The sequence below is a fragment of the Cyprinus carpio genome, chromosome A19 (genome assembly GCF_018340385.1).
Source record: "Cyprinus carpio isolate SPL01 chromosome A19, ASM1834038v1, whole genome shotgun sequence".
Taxonomy (NCBI): Eukaryota; Metazoa; Chordata; class Actinopteri; order Cypriniformes; family Cyprinidae; genus Cyprinus; species Cyprinus carpio.
Window position 1 is genome coordinate 23,841,177 of NC_056590.1, and position 17,314 is coordinate 23,858,490.

General features: G+C 40.1%; 2 protein-coding genes across 4 annotated transcripts; both read right to left on the reverse strand.

Moving 5' to 3' along the window:
* LOC122148839 (UPF0500 protein C1orf216 homolog) lies at positions 1-2,399 on the reverse strand. Of its 2 annotated transcripts, none has more exons than XM_042777133.1 (2): positions 2,314-2,399; positions 1-1,317 (listed from the first exon to the last, which is right to left on the reverse strand). In XM_042777133.1, the coding sequence occupies exon 2, from the start codon at positions 1,287-1,289 to the stop codon at positions 297-299; it is 993 nt and encodes a 330-aa protein (XP_042633067.1). In that variant the 5' UTR covers positions 1,290-1,317; positions 2,314-2,399; the 3' UTR covers positions 1-296. The 2 variants fall into 2 exon arrangements, with proteins under 2 accessions (XP_042633067.1, XP_042633066.1); XM_042777132.1 differs by lacking the exon at positions 2,314-2,399 and adding an exon at positions 2,154-2,307.
* Positions 2,400-5,981: 3,582 nt separating this feature from the next.
* LOC109111662 (claspin-like) lies at positions 5,982-17,308 on the reverse strand. Of its 2 annotated transcripts, none has more exons than XM_042777134.1 (24): positions 17,171-17,308; positions 15,934-16,045; positions 15,406-15,749; positions 15,121-15,285; positions 14,973-15,029; positions 14,821-14,893; positions 14,114-14,216; positions 13,533-14,017; positions 13,259-13,447; positions 13,031-13,185; positions 12,718-12,902; positions 12,589-12,641; positions 12,253-12,437; positions 11,359-11,884; positions 11,207-11,267; positions 11,004-11,094; positions 10,633-10,745; positions 10,313-10,474; positions 9,828-9,949; positions 7,339-7,466; positions 7,152-7,269; positions 6,931-7,007; positions 6,615-6,776; positions 5,982-6,304 (listed from the first exon to the last, which is right to left on the reverse strand). In XM_042777134.1, exons 2-24 carry the CDS (start codon positions 15,992-15,994, stop codon positions 6,188-6,190), a joined length of 3,732 nt encoding a protein of 1,243 aa, XP_042633068.1. In that variant the 5' UTR covers positions 15,995-16,045; positions 17,171-17,308; the 3' UTR covers positions 5,982-6,187. The 2 variants fall into 2 exon arrangements, with proteins under 2 accessions (XP_042633068.1, XP_018980170.1); XM_019124625.2 differs by lacking the exon at positions 17,171-17,308 and adding an exon at positions 16,511-16,755.
* Positions 17,309-17,314: the final 6 nt, after the last annotated feature.

The window sequence follows — 17,314 nt, forward strand, 5'->3', positions numbered from 1 at the left end:
TGCATTTATTGTTAAATATAATTTATTTCATTACCACACAGAAACATTTATATGACACTTTATAATTATTTTAAGATATCAGGTTGGAGGAGTTCGGAAACATCAGTAACCATGTGGACACAGTTCAAGGTGATATTTTGGAGGACTTTTAACCATATTTATGATAGTGAGAAAAGTTTGCCATTATGGAACATTAGGGCAAAATAGTTGAGAGACCCAGGAGGTAATTTGATTCAAAAGAATGAGATGCACAAAGATTACTTTTCACATGATAATAGTCATCAGTTGGTCTCATGTTATTGGGCAGCAGTGGCAGCACCCATGCGCAGAAGCTCTTTTCTATGCGTAAGAATGACGTCGAAACTGGACTGGAGGCGGTTTTGCTGCTCCTGGACACGATTTTGTAAGGTGCGAACCCACCGGATAAGGGCCAGGCGACGATACATGGTCAGCTGGACCTGATGCTTCTCCATCTCCTGTGCCTTAAACCGCTCCCGGTCCTTTAGCGTCCAAACAGCCTCCATAAGGTCCGGCAGCTCAGAACAGGGGTTGATATCTGAGTCGGACGAGCTGTCTTCAACTGCATCAGTGCCCTCCAGGCTCTCTCGACGCCGCTCTGCCTTCTTATCCACATGGTTTGGGTTTTTCAGGGTGTCTGCAGTTGCATTCCTATTCCCATTGTCTGCTGTTGGACATTCATGGCAGATTTGCTCCCAGATGGAATTGTGAGCCCCTGTGGCCCCAATGTCACCACTCTCTGTGCTGAATGGGGAAGAGCTTTCTGACCTGTAGCTTAATTCAAACTCTTCATCACTGACAGCCCAGTCTATCACTCCATCCTCCTCTTCGACATCATCCAGCAGGTCCTCCACTTTCTCACTCTCTCCCAATGCATTCTCCTTTTCATCATCCATATCTCTCCTCATCTCTTCATCAACCTTGCCTTCCTCCGCGCCATCTGGAGGCACTCTGCCGCCCATATCGTCTCCACTTTCAATCTCAGGAAGAGGCTCCAAAGGGCTCCAGCATGGCAGACGAGACAAGGGGGAGAGGGGTCCAGGTCCATAGTGGTTGGCAGAAAAAGGCAGATCACGGCCCAAAGCTCTTGGACGCACCTGGTTGCGATTTTCATCTCCTGTCATGGAGTCATCATCCTGCCCCAGGAAGTTAAAGTTACCATCTTTCTCGCATCTCTTTTGACTGTTGGTATGGCTGTGCAGAGTTAACTGCGGTCCAACCAGAGCATGACTTCCAAGGACAGGGTTCATGGCCCGATCTTGCTGAAGCATTTTCAGTTTTGTTTGAGATTCGCTTGCTCTTTGAAAAGGGCATATAAAAAAAGAGTTAGTGGTTTGACAGAAGAGTCTTTACAAGATGTAAAAGCAAAGTAATACAATATATTGTTATATTTTGGCTGTGAATATAGTTTCAGATAGAACAGAAAAGTGCTGAAAGGCCACTAACACACTGTAAATAATATCTGTGGCTAAAATCCCTCGCTAATAATGGTTAAAATAATACATAAAATATTCAGTGGTGCAATTCCACGGCATGTTCTCTATTTCGGTGACATGAAATATTCATATGTCCTCTCACAGATATAGCCACGAAATAACTTCGGGGGCCTGTCAATCACTCGGCGTGACAGGCGCTGCGCGGCCATGTGGTGCTGAAGAACAGCAACCAGAGATTCAGGGTTGCGCGCCTCAGGCACAAATAATAAAATGATTGAGGACATAAAATCTGCAAGTAGTTCAATTCCGCCTCAAGAACAGGAACAAAAAAATCTGGGCTAACCTGAATGACTCGGTACATTTCGATAATTTTCAAATTCCTGCTGTATTTTACTCGACGATTTATGCAATTCGATTGGAATAGCTCGAAGCGCCACGTTAAAATAAATATATAAGATGCATGAAGGAAATAAATGAACATTAAACCACCAATCAAACGCATTTGTTGGAGCTCGATGCTCGACTAGCTGCCTATAACGAGCACAAAGGTTATCATCATAAATGTTATCGCAGATTTAGATAATCAGCAAAAACAAACCAGTAACAGTCAATCGCAAAAGCCAAGAGAAAAATACTGATGAACAGAATCCAGGTAAATAGAGGTTGGATTACGTAAGAACAGCGTTACACTAGTCTCACCCCATCTCTCGGCTCCGCTTGCTCGGACCGGAACGCGGCAAAAAACAGCAGCGCACATCTACAGAGAGCCTAAACCTCGCTCCAATTTTATTTAGCCGTTACATAAATGTCTGATTGACAGTAACATTTGAGAATAAATGATTAGAGGACATTGTCTTACGGTTTTTTTGGTCCGTTTTTCGTCCGCGAATAAGATACAGTATCCTCCCTGTTTTCCCCTCCTCCGGCCGACCCTCTCTAATCTGATTCCTCCTCTCTCTCCCTCCCATCCGCTCTCTTTTCCCGTGTACCGCAACGGACCACTGGGCTATGACTCACTTCCTAAACTGGGAAGGGACCACTTAGCTGGAAACCGGTGAAATTAGTCGAAAATAGTGTGGGAAAACAAATTCAAGCAAAGCTTGACTCTAAAATGAACAAGGGAGGCTCTGAATTAAGGCTCAAGACAAAATAAACAATGAAGGGTCTTAAAGTATAAATATAAAAATTGTATAAATATAAAAAAAAATGTGTATACACACACACACACACACACACACACACACGTGAAAGATTGTTGGCCCCCTTCCTGATTTCTTATTTTTTTTGCATGTGTGTCACACTTTAATGTTTCAGATCAAACAAATTTAAATATTAGTCAAAGATAACACAACATGCAGTTTTTAAATGAAGGTTTTTATTAAGGGAAAACAAAATCCAAAAACTGCATGGCCCTGTGTGAAGAAGTGTTTCCCCCCAAACCTAATAACTGGTTGGGCCACCCTTAGCAGCAATAACTGCAATCAAGCGCTTGCGATAACTTGCAATGAGTCTGTTAAAGCACTGTGGATGAATTTTGGTCCACTCATCTATGCAGAATTTTTGTAATTCAGCCACAATGGAGGGTTTTCGAGCATGAACCGCCTTTTTAAGGTCATGCCACAGCGTCTTAATAGGATTCAGGTCGGGACTTTGACTAGGCTACTCCAAAGTCTTCATTTTGTTTTTCTTCAGACATTCAGAGGTGGACTTGCTGGTGTGTTTTGGATCACGGTCCTGCTGCAGAACCCACGTTCGCTTCAGCTTGAGGTCACAAATAGATGGCTGGACATTCTCATTCTGGATTTTTTGGTAAACAGCAGAATTTATGGTTCCATTTATCACAGCAAGTCTTCCAGGTCCTGAAGCAGCAAAACAGCCCCAGACCATCACACTACCACCACATTTTACTGTTGATATGATGTTCTTTTTCTGAAACGCGGTGTTACTTTTAGGCCGGACGTAATGGGACACACACACACCTTCCAATAAGTCCAACTTTTGTCTCATTAGTCCACATATTTTCCCAAAAGTCTTGGGGATCATCAAGATGTTTTCTGGCAAAACTGAGACGAACCTTTATGTTCTTTTTGCTCCGCAGTTTTCGTCTTGGAACTCTGCCGTGCAGACCATTTTTGCCCAGTCTCTTTTTTATGGTGGAGTCATGAACACTGACCTTAACTGAGGCAAGTGAGGCCTGCAGTTCTTTGGATGTTATTGTGGGGTCTTTTGTGACCTCTTGGATGAGTCGTCGCTGTGCTCCTGGGGTAATTTTGGTCAGCTTGCCACTCCTTGGAAGGTTCTCCACTGTTCCATGTTTTTTCCATTTGTGAATAATGGCTCTCACTGTGGTTCGCTGGAGTCCCAAAGCTTTAGAAATGGCTTTATAACCTTTTCCAGACTGATAAATCTCAATTACTTTCTTTCTCATTTGTTTCTAAATTTCTTTGGATCTCGGCATGATGTCTAGCTTTTGAGGATCTTTTGGTCTACTTCATTTTGTTAGGCAGGTCCTATTTAAGAGATTTCTTGATTGTGAACAGGTGTGTCAGTAAGAAATTGAACTCAGGTGTGATAAACCACAGTTTTAACAGGGGCAAACACTTCTTCACACAGGCCCATGTAGTTTTGAATTTAGTTTTCCCTTAATAATAAAAACCTTCATTTAAAAACTGCATGTTGTGTTTACTTGTGTTATCTTTGACTAATATTTAAATTTGTTTGATGATCTGAAACAAAGTGTGTCAAATATGCAAAAAAAAAAAAAAGAAAAAAAAAAAAAACGGAAAAAAAAAAAAAAAACCTCAGGAAGGGGGACAACACTTTTTCACACCACTCTATAAGACATATTACTAGCCTATATATAGGTTTCAACATCTGTGCTAAATGAGCAAAAGTCTCGTTCACCTGAGGTTTCTATAACAGTAAGTTGCTGCTCGAGCGCTTTTCATTACGGTCAATTCTGTCAGTACATAAAATATACCTACTGTCATTATCATTTTATTATAGAATAACAAATACGTCACTGAAACCTTTTTATTGTTTTACTTGAAACAACAGGAGCACAAAACGTCAGATTGCAGAAAAAAAACCTTAGAGTCCTAAACAGTCTAAAATACCCTCAACGTCATCAGAAAAGAGTTAAGGACAACTAGTTTACAACCAGGTTAACATAGGTCTATGGTGGCTTATCATGAGACACTGTGACTGTGTTTTTGTGCTTGTACATCAGACAGACTCAGAAAGTACATTCCCTCCCTATCCCATGACAAGCAATTGCTGGCTACAGAAAAGAACTCTTCTCCCCCCCTCTGTCCAACAACATCCCCATTCAAGTGTTGCACCTTCAGGCTGTCTCTAGTCTCTCCCCCCTTCCATCTCTCAATAATAGCCTTAACACATGAAAAATACATCAAATAAAAAGTCTGCCTGCGGCTTCGTCACATGGAAAATCATCTACATCAAGCAAACAATCTGGGGAAGGAGCAGGAATGAAGATGAGAGCAAGAGACAAGAGATGCTTCGTAAAATGCGCTTTAACACTTGCTGTATCAGTTCAAAAACACATTACCTGTGAAACACTGTGAGTTAGGAGCAAGTCTATGCCACTTAAAAAAAAAAAAAAAAAAAAAAAAAAAAAGCTGGATTGTGTCCCACACATACATGATAACTTGCAGTAAAAGTGTACCATAGCAAGAAAACTGAAGCACTTGTTTAGATACGATCAGCCTGTAGTTATGACCCATTTCCCTCAGTTCAGTTGCACGTCTCCTGTCCGGGCAGCGTGAGCAGTGACAGAGCCCAGAGGGACTCACCCCTGGCTCTGCTGTCAAAAGCCACCACTCAGATCCAGTATCTCTTTCTCTCTCTCTCTCTATATATATAAACAAACGCACACAAACACACAAACACACTGCACGCGCACACACACACACACACACACACACACACACACACACACACACACACACACACACGCACACACGCACACACACACACTACAGGGCTTGACAGGCAACATGGGATTAGTTTTCTAGTTTGACAAGGTCAGTTATCTGCAAAAGAGCATTTCTTTTTGGGGTCACTGGTTAAAACGAAATGTGTGATGCGGAGACTCAACATATTGCTGGAACCAAACTCACATGTTACAAATGAACCCAGAATTACCAGTGGCTTCTGAGAGCTGATCTCAATATTCTCTTGACAATATGGTCACAATTCAGTGGCTGGAGCAAAGTTGATTTATAAAAAAAAAAAAGAAGAAAAAAAAAAAAAAAAAAAAAACCCAACAACTCCAGCTTCCAAACCCAGAAGCTCAGAAAGAGCTGAATAAAAGCACTTACAAAAGGAGTTAAAAATACAAAAAGCAGGAGCTCTCAAGTCAAACCACTGAGACCAAAACATGTCTGGTTAAACTTAAGATAATTCAGTTTTTGCATGTTAGATAAAGAAGTTCATAGCAGAGGGAGCCTGTGCCAAGAGCTCAAGGGTTGACCTTTCAAGCATGACTCTTGGCCATAAAAATGCAAATGATATTTTAAAATACTCTTTAATACACAATTTTATAAAAAACAAATAAAGTTACATTACTTAAAAGGAGAAAAATCACAATATTTACATGATACAAATAGTTTAAAAGAAGACAGACTTTCAACATCCTAGCATTTAGTATGGACAATGGGACAAATATAGATATGTATTAATTGCAAGTAATACTGGGAAGTTTGGAAGCAACTTCAGTTTTCCAGATAGCTGAAAATACTTCGTGGTGGTCCTGTAGGTTTGAGGGAGTTCCCGAGACACGGCCGCTTGGCAGCAGGGCTAAAAGAGTCCACCTGTCCTCTTTTTTTAATCTGAAAAGTTGATTTACTCATTTTTAAGATATGTCATATTTAAAAAGCTCATAATACATCATTATACAGTGAAACATTTATCTTGAGTGTTGAAGTAATAAGACACCTTGACTTGTAGCGTCTCTGTTTCAACAATCATTCTAAGACACCAGCGCCACCCAGTGGTAGAACTATTAACTACATTCACGAATCATTCATCAAGGAAAACTGTCAGCATTTCTTTTGGTTTTACTCCCTTTCCTCAAATGTTATTCGAACTCCAAAGTAAAATATCCTTGTAAAAATTTAAATAACATGAGAAACAATGTACCTGTTTTCTAGGTCCCTCTGATGCAGGTGTCTCTTTTCCCGGTGACAGGGTTTGGAAGAGAAAACCTCGAGTGTTACGAGGGGCCAAAGGGTTACTGTCAGAGATGCTGGCTAACTTTTGCAACATTGCTCGAGGTTGACTGAGTAATGAGCCTCTCTTAACCTGGAGATAAATCACAAGTCAAAAGATTACAAATCTGTGAAAGTATAACCTCTTAAAAGAAATTAAACAAGCTGACAGTGGCATTGCTGTAAAAAAAAACAAAAAAACAACGGAAGTAGAGAACAGCATGAGGGAGTGTGCTGTGGGTACTGACCACAGTGGACTGAAATGGCTTTGGGAACTGGTTGGTATTGAGTGCCGCCTTCTCTTGGAGAGGAACAGCTGAAGGGTCTGTAAAAGTTGAAAAACACTTCAGTAACTTCGTAACTGACAGTTGTTTATCCAGTAGAAAATGTTCATCATGAGGCAAACAAAAAAAAGTCAACCAGCACTAATCTTAAATACTGGCAGCAAAAACAAAAGGCATGTGGGTACCTCTCTTTTGAAGGGTCTTAGCAGTTAGCTTCTTGGCTAGCTTCATAAATTGGCTATCCTCTTCATCAATCTTTTCCTCATCATCTGCATCCTCTCCCTTTTTGGCCAGAGCTTCAGTCTACAGAACAGAATCTGAGTCAGACACATGCACACAAGCATGCACACATAACATCATCTTCTTACACACCTGTTCTCTCAACCACTGTTCCCTCTCTAGCCGTTCTTTACGTCTTTGCAACTCCAGCTGATCGATTTCTTCATCTTCCTCTTCCTCTTCTCCATCAGGACCCATTCCATCAAACTCAAAGCTATCATCTGGTCAAAACACAAACAGAAAAGAAAAAAAAAAAAAAAATACCTACATGAAAACACATCAGACACATCTACTCCAGTTAGCTGCTTCTAGCACTGTGAGATTTTAATCAGTGTTCCCGCTCTTTTTCAGTGATCATTTTCCAGGACTTTTTAAATTTAATTATGGCTTAAGACGAGGCTCGTCTCCGTCTAAAGTATTATATTCCTCTCCAAAAGTCTTTAAAAACAGTTTATGGCTATGACTTAACTAGAAATCAGCTCTTTAATATGAGCTCTTAATTATACATCACAACAAATGATTTTCAGAACCAAATTCAGTACCATAGCAAACAAAAATATTGAGTATTTAAAATTATTTATTTGAACTTTTTGAAAATAAAAATTTAGTTCATTATTAATTCTAATAGTGATATTAAAGAAAAAAATATTTTAAAACATTGGCATGTATTCAAGTATTGCCTTAAAAGTTAAGTGAAAAAGGAGTGGATTCTGACTAACTTAAACACCTCTTTGCATTACATGTCACTGTTCACAGAAAGTGATATAAATCTGCACGGAAGCACAAGTACAGTTTACACTTAGACTTTGCTTCAAACTTTGAATGAAGTAATTACGGAGGAAAGGGTGCTCCCCTTATAGCGTAACTGACCGAGCTTACTAACACGAAAACTCTTGATATAACCAATAGCTAACTATACAATGGATATCTTATTTGCATCATGTATGCTTTCTTTTTTTCTGGTTATAATAGGAAGATGCTGTGAGTGTGTAGGTAGAAGTACACAAACTTGTAAAAACAAATATGAGATCAGAGCGGATTCTGAATAACCTACAGTAAACACCTGATTGGCCACTGCGTTCAACAGAGATGCCTGTGATTGGCTACAATACTCAATGCTGCAAAACACGTTGTAAATAGAAACCTTTGGCATCTATAATTTGTACTACCAGTGCTCCAGAACGACTGGTATTTTACTTTTTTTTTTTTTTTTTCCAGAAATTTCAGTATTGACTTTGTAATAAAGTACTAATAGCATACTTTTGACAATAATCAAAATTATTAGTCAAGTTCTTCTCTTAAAGTTGACCACTGGTTAGAAAGTTGGGAAACACATCAGTGTTCACACTGTCAAAAGTCAGTAGTGATGCACCAATCTTGATTTTTAATTAATTATTAAATTAATAATTTACAAGCAAATTCTGATTAGTTAATATTTATTTTATAAAGCAAGAGATAAGATGAAAATATGAGTACATGAACAAGATGTGCTCATTAAAGGCCAAACTCTATAGTAATTTAAAATTAAGAGGCAACCACTGCATTTTAATCATGATCTAAACAAAGATGCTGCATACATGAGCAGTTTCTGATTTAAGTAAGATGTAATTTCAAAATCAGAAGCACAAACAGAATGGTCTGACTTTACACCCTGATGAAGGCTTGTTAGCTACAACGCATCAGTGCACTTGAGAGTTGTTTTTCATGTAAAGCCATATGAATAAAGGCTTTTTATTTTTTCACTACATTTGAGTGCCTTGGCTTATGAGTTTTTTGGTCTCACTTTAGATTTGTGACATGCTACGCAAAACATCTGGACAAAACAAAAACAGCAGACAGGCTGAATGAGATGCAAATTCATTCTGACAGCAGGTGGCTCTTATGGAACAGAAGTAATACAGCGTTGCCCTGGTTACTGCTGTAAACAAAGCAGCCCTGCGTCCAGAAATACTTCTTTCATGTGCATAATACAGAGGCAAGATGAAAAGAAAATACCATTTAAACCTTTCTTAACACAGACACATCCATACAAACAAACACACAAATAAAACACCAACCACAATCTAATACAAAATATTTCTCCTCAAAAACAACAAGCATTGTGCAAAAGTGAGCTGCTCTGCCTGCTATAGTATTTTCCCCTCTTTGCGTTTGTCTTCAGCATCTCTGTCCTTTATGAAGGTCCCATTTACAGGCTTCGTAATATTTCCAAACAAATGACATTTTGGAAAATGCTTGCAATACAGTTTGTGTGCAAGTCCAGTACAGAGATTAAACAAAAGAGCCATTTGCTGATTGCGCGTTTGGAGCAAAAACAGGCCGTTCAAACATTTGTCTACTAAACTTTAATTATTTCGGGCCAGTGGTAAACTGTTCATTCTTGGCTAAAGGAAAACACAATTACATTTTTTTTTTTAATAATAATTTTCTAGGACAACTACAAGATTTTCCAGGACATTTTACATTTTCTCTTATTTTCCATGATGTGTGGGAACCCTGTAAAATGATGCCTGTCACACTTTCAAGTGCTCTTCAACATCAGCATACTGAGGGGTGGGATCCAGATAACAAGATGAACTCACCAATGTTTTTCCAGCGGAAACGACGAGCTCGTCCAGGTCCATCAGAATGCAGATCTCCATCAGCAAGGTAACGCTCCTGATAAAGCCGCAGTTTTCGCTTATCATCATCCATGACTTGCTTCCTGTTGGGAGAACATTTTGAGCCTCATGTTCCTAGTGAAATACCATGTCAGTCTATAAAATTTAGCAGTTTTTTCTAAAAGCAATCAGGTTTAAGGCATTTATAACACTGGAATTATGGAATTGACTGATCACATGGCATATCAGAAGTACCCAGCTTAGCTTTGATAAATAGGTTGTCCCTCATGTGGCACATTGATGTAACAACAATTTTTAGCAGTAGACAAGCCCACATGTGCATTGAACTGTAAAATGCAAAGCTACCAAACAAGCATTTCAGCTGCTTTTGAAACTGGTGTACTCACCTGTTCCACCACCTACTAAAATCGCAACTCAAAGTGGATGATTTAGATAACATTTCTTACATGTGAATCTTGTTAACTTGGTCCATCAATTCCTCATCTGATGGCAACTCTTCCTGTATCTCCTCTTCCTCATATTCATCACCACCATCATCATCCTCATCCTCACTGCCCACATCACTGCCAGACAACTCTGCCTCGGATTCCACAAACTCTGCTAAACGGCTGTTGGGACACAAATATCATGTAGATTTATCAATATACACACATAAAATGATTGTCATACAAGTTAAAATAAGCAGAAATTCCCTCTGCCACACTAAAATGCTTTTAAACAACTTACATCGTTCAGAAATATCTCAGAAAAACTAAAATAGACATACATTTTCTTTTTGCCAGTGCGTCGTCCAAAGACCGCTTCCCGTTCCTCTTCCTGCTCCTCCTCTTCATTCTCAGTTTCCTCTTCTTCAGCATCTGATTTATCCTCATTTTCGTCCAAATTAAAAACAAATTGTTTACAGCACCAAGCACTTAAAGAATAGTAACAAATACAAGCAAACATTAACATTCACAGCTGCAGTGAGTCATTTCTGTGCCACCATGCAATATTGCATAAAAAAAAGACCCAGTTATTTCTTAAAACACTCCTCCATTTTCTGGACAAACAGGTAGTCCCACCCAAACTCACACTACTGGCTGAACCAATGTTTACACATTGGGCAAAGTAACAAATCTTTTTGAATCTGTTGAGTACCTTTTCACTGAGGCTGTCTACATCTGACAGGAGCCGGAACTCACAGTCACCTTCCTCCTCTTCCTCTTGTTCCTCAGTTATGTTCTTGTTCCTGTGGGGACAGTTGGATTGTATGAAGTATTTAGTATGTGGAGGAACAAAATACAAACTATAATTTTCAAGGATATACAATGAATCTATGTACACTGATTAAAGCTTAGCACCTGTTCGTTTCAGATGGCTTTTCAAAGGCAGGACTTGAGACTGATGGCAGGGACGAAGCAGCTAAAAAGAGGTTAAAAATAGTTTGTTACCTACAAAACTTAAGTTCAATATGTATCATTTTAACCCTCAGTATAAACAAAACAAGACTTACACGGGCTTCCTGTGAACTTGCCAGAACAGAGAGCCAGCAGCTGGTCCATGTCTGCCTCTGAGCTGCCTTGACTCTCCCCTCTTTGCTCTTCTGGCTCCAAGGTCTTCTTGTTCTCCTTGGGCTTGATGACTGGTTCTTCAGGTTGTGTGGCAAAAGCTCCAGAGCACAACCCCAGGAGCTCATCCTCTGCTGCAGGCTGAGAAGCCCTTGGCTGGGTCTTCCCTGATCCGAAGCCCCCTGAGCAGAGCCCTAGGAGCTCACCCATGTTAGCGTCCATGGCATTTTCATCCAGACTGTCTAGTATAAGCTGCCGTTTGTGGGAACGGTTAGGCACGCCACGAGGACCAACGTTTAAGAAGCCATCGGCATCCAGTAGCTGAGAGTGGGTATCCTCCTCCAGTGAGAAACGACCCTGGGAATCCCCAGCCGGAGGGAGGGCGGACTCACTCGGAGACGAGGGAGCATAAAGGTCTTGAGAATCCTCCACAGGGAGAGAGAGGGAGGGTTCGGACATCTTACCTGAGCTCTGAAAAAGGAGAAGATTATTCATAAATATTTAGTGTCTGTTAAATAAGTAACTCACTAAAATGGCAAATCATTGTCATTTACAACTTAAATTCAACTGACCACTGTCACCTTAAGAGTATTTATGATTTAGGAGACTTAAATAAGTTTAAAGGTACAGTCACATTAGCGACATTTTGGCAAACTCGCAGCTTTTTGTTGGTCAAAACTACAAATTTGTGAGACAAACTCAAACACAAGGGAAATCTACGTGGGGAACTTATTCGCCCTTGCTTGGACGTTGGAACGACTGGATATTTCTCCAAAAATGTTGACAAATAAAAAAAAAAAAAACACACTTGGCTTAACAGCCAAGTAAGAGACCCTCACCTTTGAAGCAGAGCCGAGGAAGCTGGATCTGAAGAGGCAGGGAGATGGAGAGCGAAACGCACTGTTGGACAGGCCTCTGCCTGCAGCTCTATTGACTGGCTGGTATGATGGGATCATTGAGCCCATCAGCTCAAAGCTACTGTTATGACTGCTGTCCTTAGCCAATGACAGGGTGTCATCCTCCTCTGTGAAAAGAACCAAACTTCAGTCTGATTCCGCATATATTTGAAATTAACGATACTAAAAGCATGACCATTTGTCAGAGCAACAAATATAACAATATTGTTTTAAATAAGAAATGGTAAAATAGAGTGTTTAATACCCATACGCACTTACCCATTTTATTGTCAACTTCATGGCAAGCTGTGCCTAATCTTCTTACACCATCCCTGGACAGAAAAAGACATTCAGTTAGTATGGACCACAGTGAGTGTGTTGCAGCCCAATTAGGAATCATGCACATACCCTGTGCGGGAACAGGAGTTGCCGGCAAACAGCATCAATGTTCCATCAGTGTCCATTGGAGTTGGAGAGGGACTTTTGAAGTCTGGGGAGGGGCATGTTTTCGCTGCAACTTCATCTTCACCTTCCTCTTTGTCCACTGCCTCTTCTCCCTCATCTTCATCACCACCCAACAATTCATCAACACCCTAAAAACAAAGGAATTTAAAAAAATTTACATTTATGACTATAAAATGAGAAAAGTTGTGTTAAAACGTAGTAGATCTGGAGAAATTATTACACAAGAAAATCTAAAAGTAATTCCAATTTCTAGTACCTCTTCATCCTCTGACTCAGTCATCTCTGCTTCCTCTTCTTCCTCACAATCCTCGTTGTCAAGGCGATGCAGAGCAGCTCTGCGCTCCCTCTCTTCCTTCCTGCGGATGGCCATGGCTTGTTGCAAGCGAGACTTCAACAGTACCAGTTTCTCACCTACAAAAATGAATACACACATTAAAACTGCTCCCATATCTAAAAAGCACTATAATATAAATAGTGATTGTACCTGGTTTGACATTTGCAGGCTCATCCTCTCCCTCATTGACAGTTATCGTGATTGATTCAGAGCGCAGTTCTTCCTGTCCAGAGGGGGCGCTATCTTTCCTCACCACATTAAGCTGCAATGTGCGCTCCCTTTTTGGCCGAGGAGCAGGCATGATGTGCTTCATGAAGCGTTCTTGTAGTGCTTTCAGAGCTATATCCCAAACAGACACAAAATCAATCATCAACTGTGGAAAAGGGTAATGTACATTTAAAAAGTTATAATCCAAAAATCTCACCTGGGTTTTCCTGAGGTGGCTCCAGCTGGACAAACGCCCCATCATCTGCACACAACTTCGCCACAGGAGGAGGATCTAGACCAAGCTCTCTTAGTCTGGCTAGTTTATCCTTGCGAGGTTTGAGCATCTGAGCAGCAGTCTGGGCCTGATCAACTGAGGCCTGTTGCTGTTCTTGGTCCTTGTCTGAACGTTTTGCTCTCTCAGTTTCTTTCTCTTGACCCACAGAGTTGGGTTCATCAGTGCTTATGTCATGTTCTACTTCTGCTTCATTTGAGGTCTGTGGGTCACTATCATTGGTACAATTTTCCTGATGAGTGCTAGTGGCTGTGTCTGCTAGAGGTAGGGATGCGGTGGAGGACTGGTTATCCAGAGACGATTCGGTTGGAGGGCTTGAGTCCTGCTCAGGCATGTGCTGAGATCTTGTGGCTTGATCTGGAGGTGGTTGTGTAGTGCTCTCTAATATACAAGCCTGGTACTTGGCAGACCTTTAGGACAAGTGAAAAAAAGATCATATTGGTCATTTCCACTGTATTAACATATACAGGAGATAAATTAGTTCATTAGTGACAGTGATCTCATACTTGAGCAAAGCCATGGCATCACCCTCTGGACGTGGTCTTCTCTTGAAGAACTGGTCAATACTTTTGGGCTCTGGCATGTAATATGGCAGACTGAGCATAGACTCTGCAAATGTAAAAGAAAGCAGCGTCAGGAAGAAATATTTTTTTTTAAATCACGAGAAGATATTTGCATCATTTTTTTTTACATTTTTGGAACAGTTTTCTATCTGAAAATATTTAATAATGTAAATTGTTCCCATGATTGCAAAGCTGAATTTTCAGCAGTCATTACTCCATTCTTCAGAGTCACATAATCCTTCAGAAATCATTCTTAATATGCTGATTTGTAGAAGTTCAAGAAACATTTTGTCTTATTATCAATGCTGAAAACAGTTTTGCTGCTTAATATTTTTGTGGAACCTGGGATACATAAATAAAAAGTTCAAATGAACAATTCACTTGAAATAGAAAACTTTTGGAACATTATAAATGTCTTTAATAAGTATTTATTTGCATCAAAACCATTGCATGGTAGTGCATATATGTTAGTCCAAATTTTACAAAGTCAATTTGGCTACAATTTCAGTCTGACTTAAAGCATTTACATAACTTTCTTTAAAATGCAAATAATTGCTTTAGTAAAACCAAAATCAAACTCTTAAAGTGCATGTAAATGCACTTAGTGAGTCAAGCCTTTTAGCACCTAGCAGATGCAAATTCTGACTGACCTCGCACAAGTCTCTGACTCTCACTGTGAAGCTGCTTGAGTGCCTCCTTGCTGGCTCTTGCTGCTTTCCTCTCCTGAAAGGTTTGTTCAGGAAAAGCAAGTGAGTGATTTTGTTACACTCAATGTGACCATCACTTTAATAAATAATCTCACCTTGCGTGGTGACCTGTTCTCTTGTTCCTCGTCTCCACTGAAGTCTGATAGACGAGGCTTTAGATAATATGAAAAAGGAACTATCAGTAACAGATTCAAATCAAGTGGAGACTTACACGAGACAGTGGAAGCAAAAGTCTGTGCTTACTTTGTGTTTGGCCTTCTTTTTCACAGCTGATCGGATAGCATCTAGAGACTCTTCCTCTTCACCTTCCAATTGCTGTTCAGAGTCTTCCTCTAACTGGGCGTCAAATAGATCGGAGTCCCCGAGCAGACAGCCGCTGTCATTGAGTGCTTTGATTGGAAAGACCTCCAAAAAGAAAAGTAATTTCGGCCACCGAAAATAGCATTTTTTTCATTTTCATTTCAGTGCATCCCTAATTAAAACAAATAATTGTGAAACAGCTTGTGGTTTAATGTCCTAAGCACTCACCTCTGTTTTTTCTTTTAGTCGTTTTACAAGGGCAACATTGCGTTTCTCTTTTTCTTTGCGTCTTTGTGACTTCTCCCTGTTTTTCTTTGCTTCTTTTGGTTTGACTTGGACTTCTGCTTTCTCTGGCTCACTGTCATCACTGTGCATTGAGATACGGGATACTCGTTTTCCTCGCTTCTTTTTGATGCTTTCGGTCTCATTAATCTTCTTCTCCTCGTCGCTGGACTCTGACAGCACCAGAGCATTTGCCATTCCGGCCTCTTCCTGCTCCTCATCGCTGTCACTGTCCTGCAGTGCTTTCCGAGGGCGTCCCTTCCGACTAACAGTGATATGGTCATCTGAATCTGGAACATAATGGTTGAAAAAAGATCTGTCATCCCACAATACATTTTAGGCGTTCAGTGATCAGAAGTGTCAAAAGCATTGGTTTTGCTCATTCATCAACAAATACAAAGCAGTTAGGACGCATCAAATTCTCAAATAGTTGTTTCTCTAAAAAAAAAAAAAAAAAAAACTTCACTAACTTACCTTGTTGGTCCTCAGTGACCCTGTTGGTGTCAATCACAGGCTCCTCCATTGGTGAGCCCATTCCACTATCTGAATCACTTTCAGCTGTTCGTGCCTCAGCCAGATCTACAGGCTATAAAATATTACATTTGCCATGCATGTTAATACTACTTTGACAGACTTACATTGCTAAAATAAACCCAGTTTAATTTGATGAATCGCGCGCTTTTGAAAACACAAGACAATGTACGAACACTAACGTTACACTTGGACTGGAAACCAACATACACTGTATTTATTTTTATATTATTTTGCTGTAAACACTACATAGAATATGATAAAAAGAAATCCGACACTTGGAAACAATTAACTTAAGATAAAAGGCAAATAAAGTGTGTACAATTCCTCCGGACTTGCGTTACAAAAGACAGGAAGCATAGCTTAGCTGGCTAGCTAAACACAAATAAACTGATTAATTCATTCAAAATATTTATCACCTGTTCGGTGAATTAGTTGTCAACTAGTATGTGTTCACCAAATGTAGTCATTTACATCTATTTTGGAAGTAATTTCTTGTTATTTCGCTATGATACGTTACCCGCTCAGATAGAAGAGAGCTCATCTTGAAGTCGTTTTATTCGGTTCAAAACTACATCAATCGCACGATGCGGTCACTCCAAAGGCGTGTCAACGTAGAAAACGCAGTATTTTTTATCCAAAACGTCATAAAATCAAAATGTAAACGTTATTTTTACAACGTCAAAATGCATACATCCATCTCCCGCCCGATGGTGCTGCTAAACTAATAGAACTTCACCCTTCGCGCCCTGGGCTCGAGCGCTTTTCTTTAACTGTCTCCGTCATTCTGTTCGAGCATCGCTATTGGATGAACGGTTGTTAGGTGCTTTAGGGCTGTGCTGATTGGACAGGACGGCCAGAGCTGAAACACCAATAACGCGTCGGATTGGTCAATGCTGACTGTAAATGGTCAACAACAGTCCCAAGAGTTCCAGCAAATAAGGGAAGTTGCCGTTTGAGGGCAGGATATTTCTATAATAAAATATATTTACAAAAACGTTCAGTTAAAACAATCTACAACATCTTTCAGTATGCTTAATGTAAACCGTTAAGATAACATATAAAGAGAAAGAAAAAGAAAAAGAAAAACATCCACAACGTTTTGAGTGCTTGTCACGCACAGTTTGTCATACACCGTTAATTTGCTATTAATCAATACAGCGTGTTCAACGTCACTTACAACTTAACTTAGTGGGCGCGCAGCCTGGATTAAGATGGTCAACCGAACTGCATTAATTTCAGTGCCATGAGCCGTTCCTAAAATCAAATTACGTGGTGAGTGCCTGAATCCGTGTACTTAACCGCCCAAACCTTTATCATTTTC

What these genes read in the sequence shown, in the direction of transcription:
- LOC109111662 (XM_019124625.2), bottom strand. Translation starts at nt 16,534, where the DNA reads ATGAGCTCTCTTCTATCTGAGCGG. An exon ending in GATGCCATGGCTTTGCTCAA is followed by an intron (nt 14,018 to 14,113) that starts GTATGAGATCAC and finishes CTTGTCCTAAAG; the next exon opens with GTCTGCCAAGTACCAGGCTT. An exon ending in TGAAGTTGACAATAAAATGG is followed by an intron (nt 12,438 to 12,588) that starts GTAAGTGCGTAT and finishes TTCTTTTCACAG; the next exon opens with AGGAGGATGACACCCTGTCA.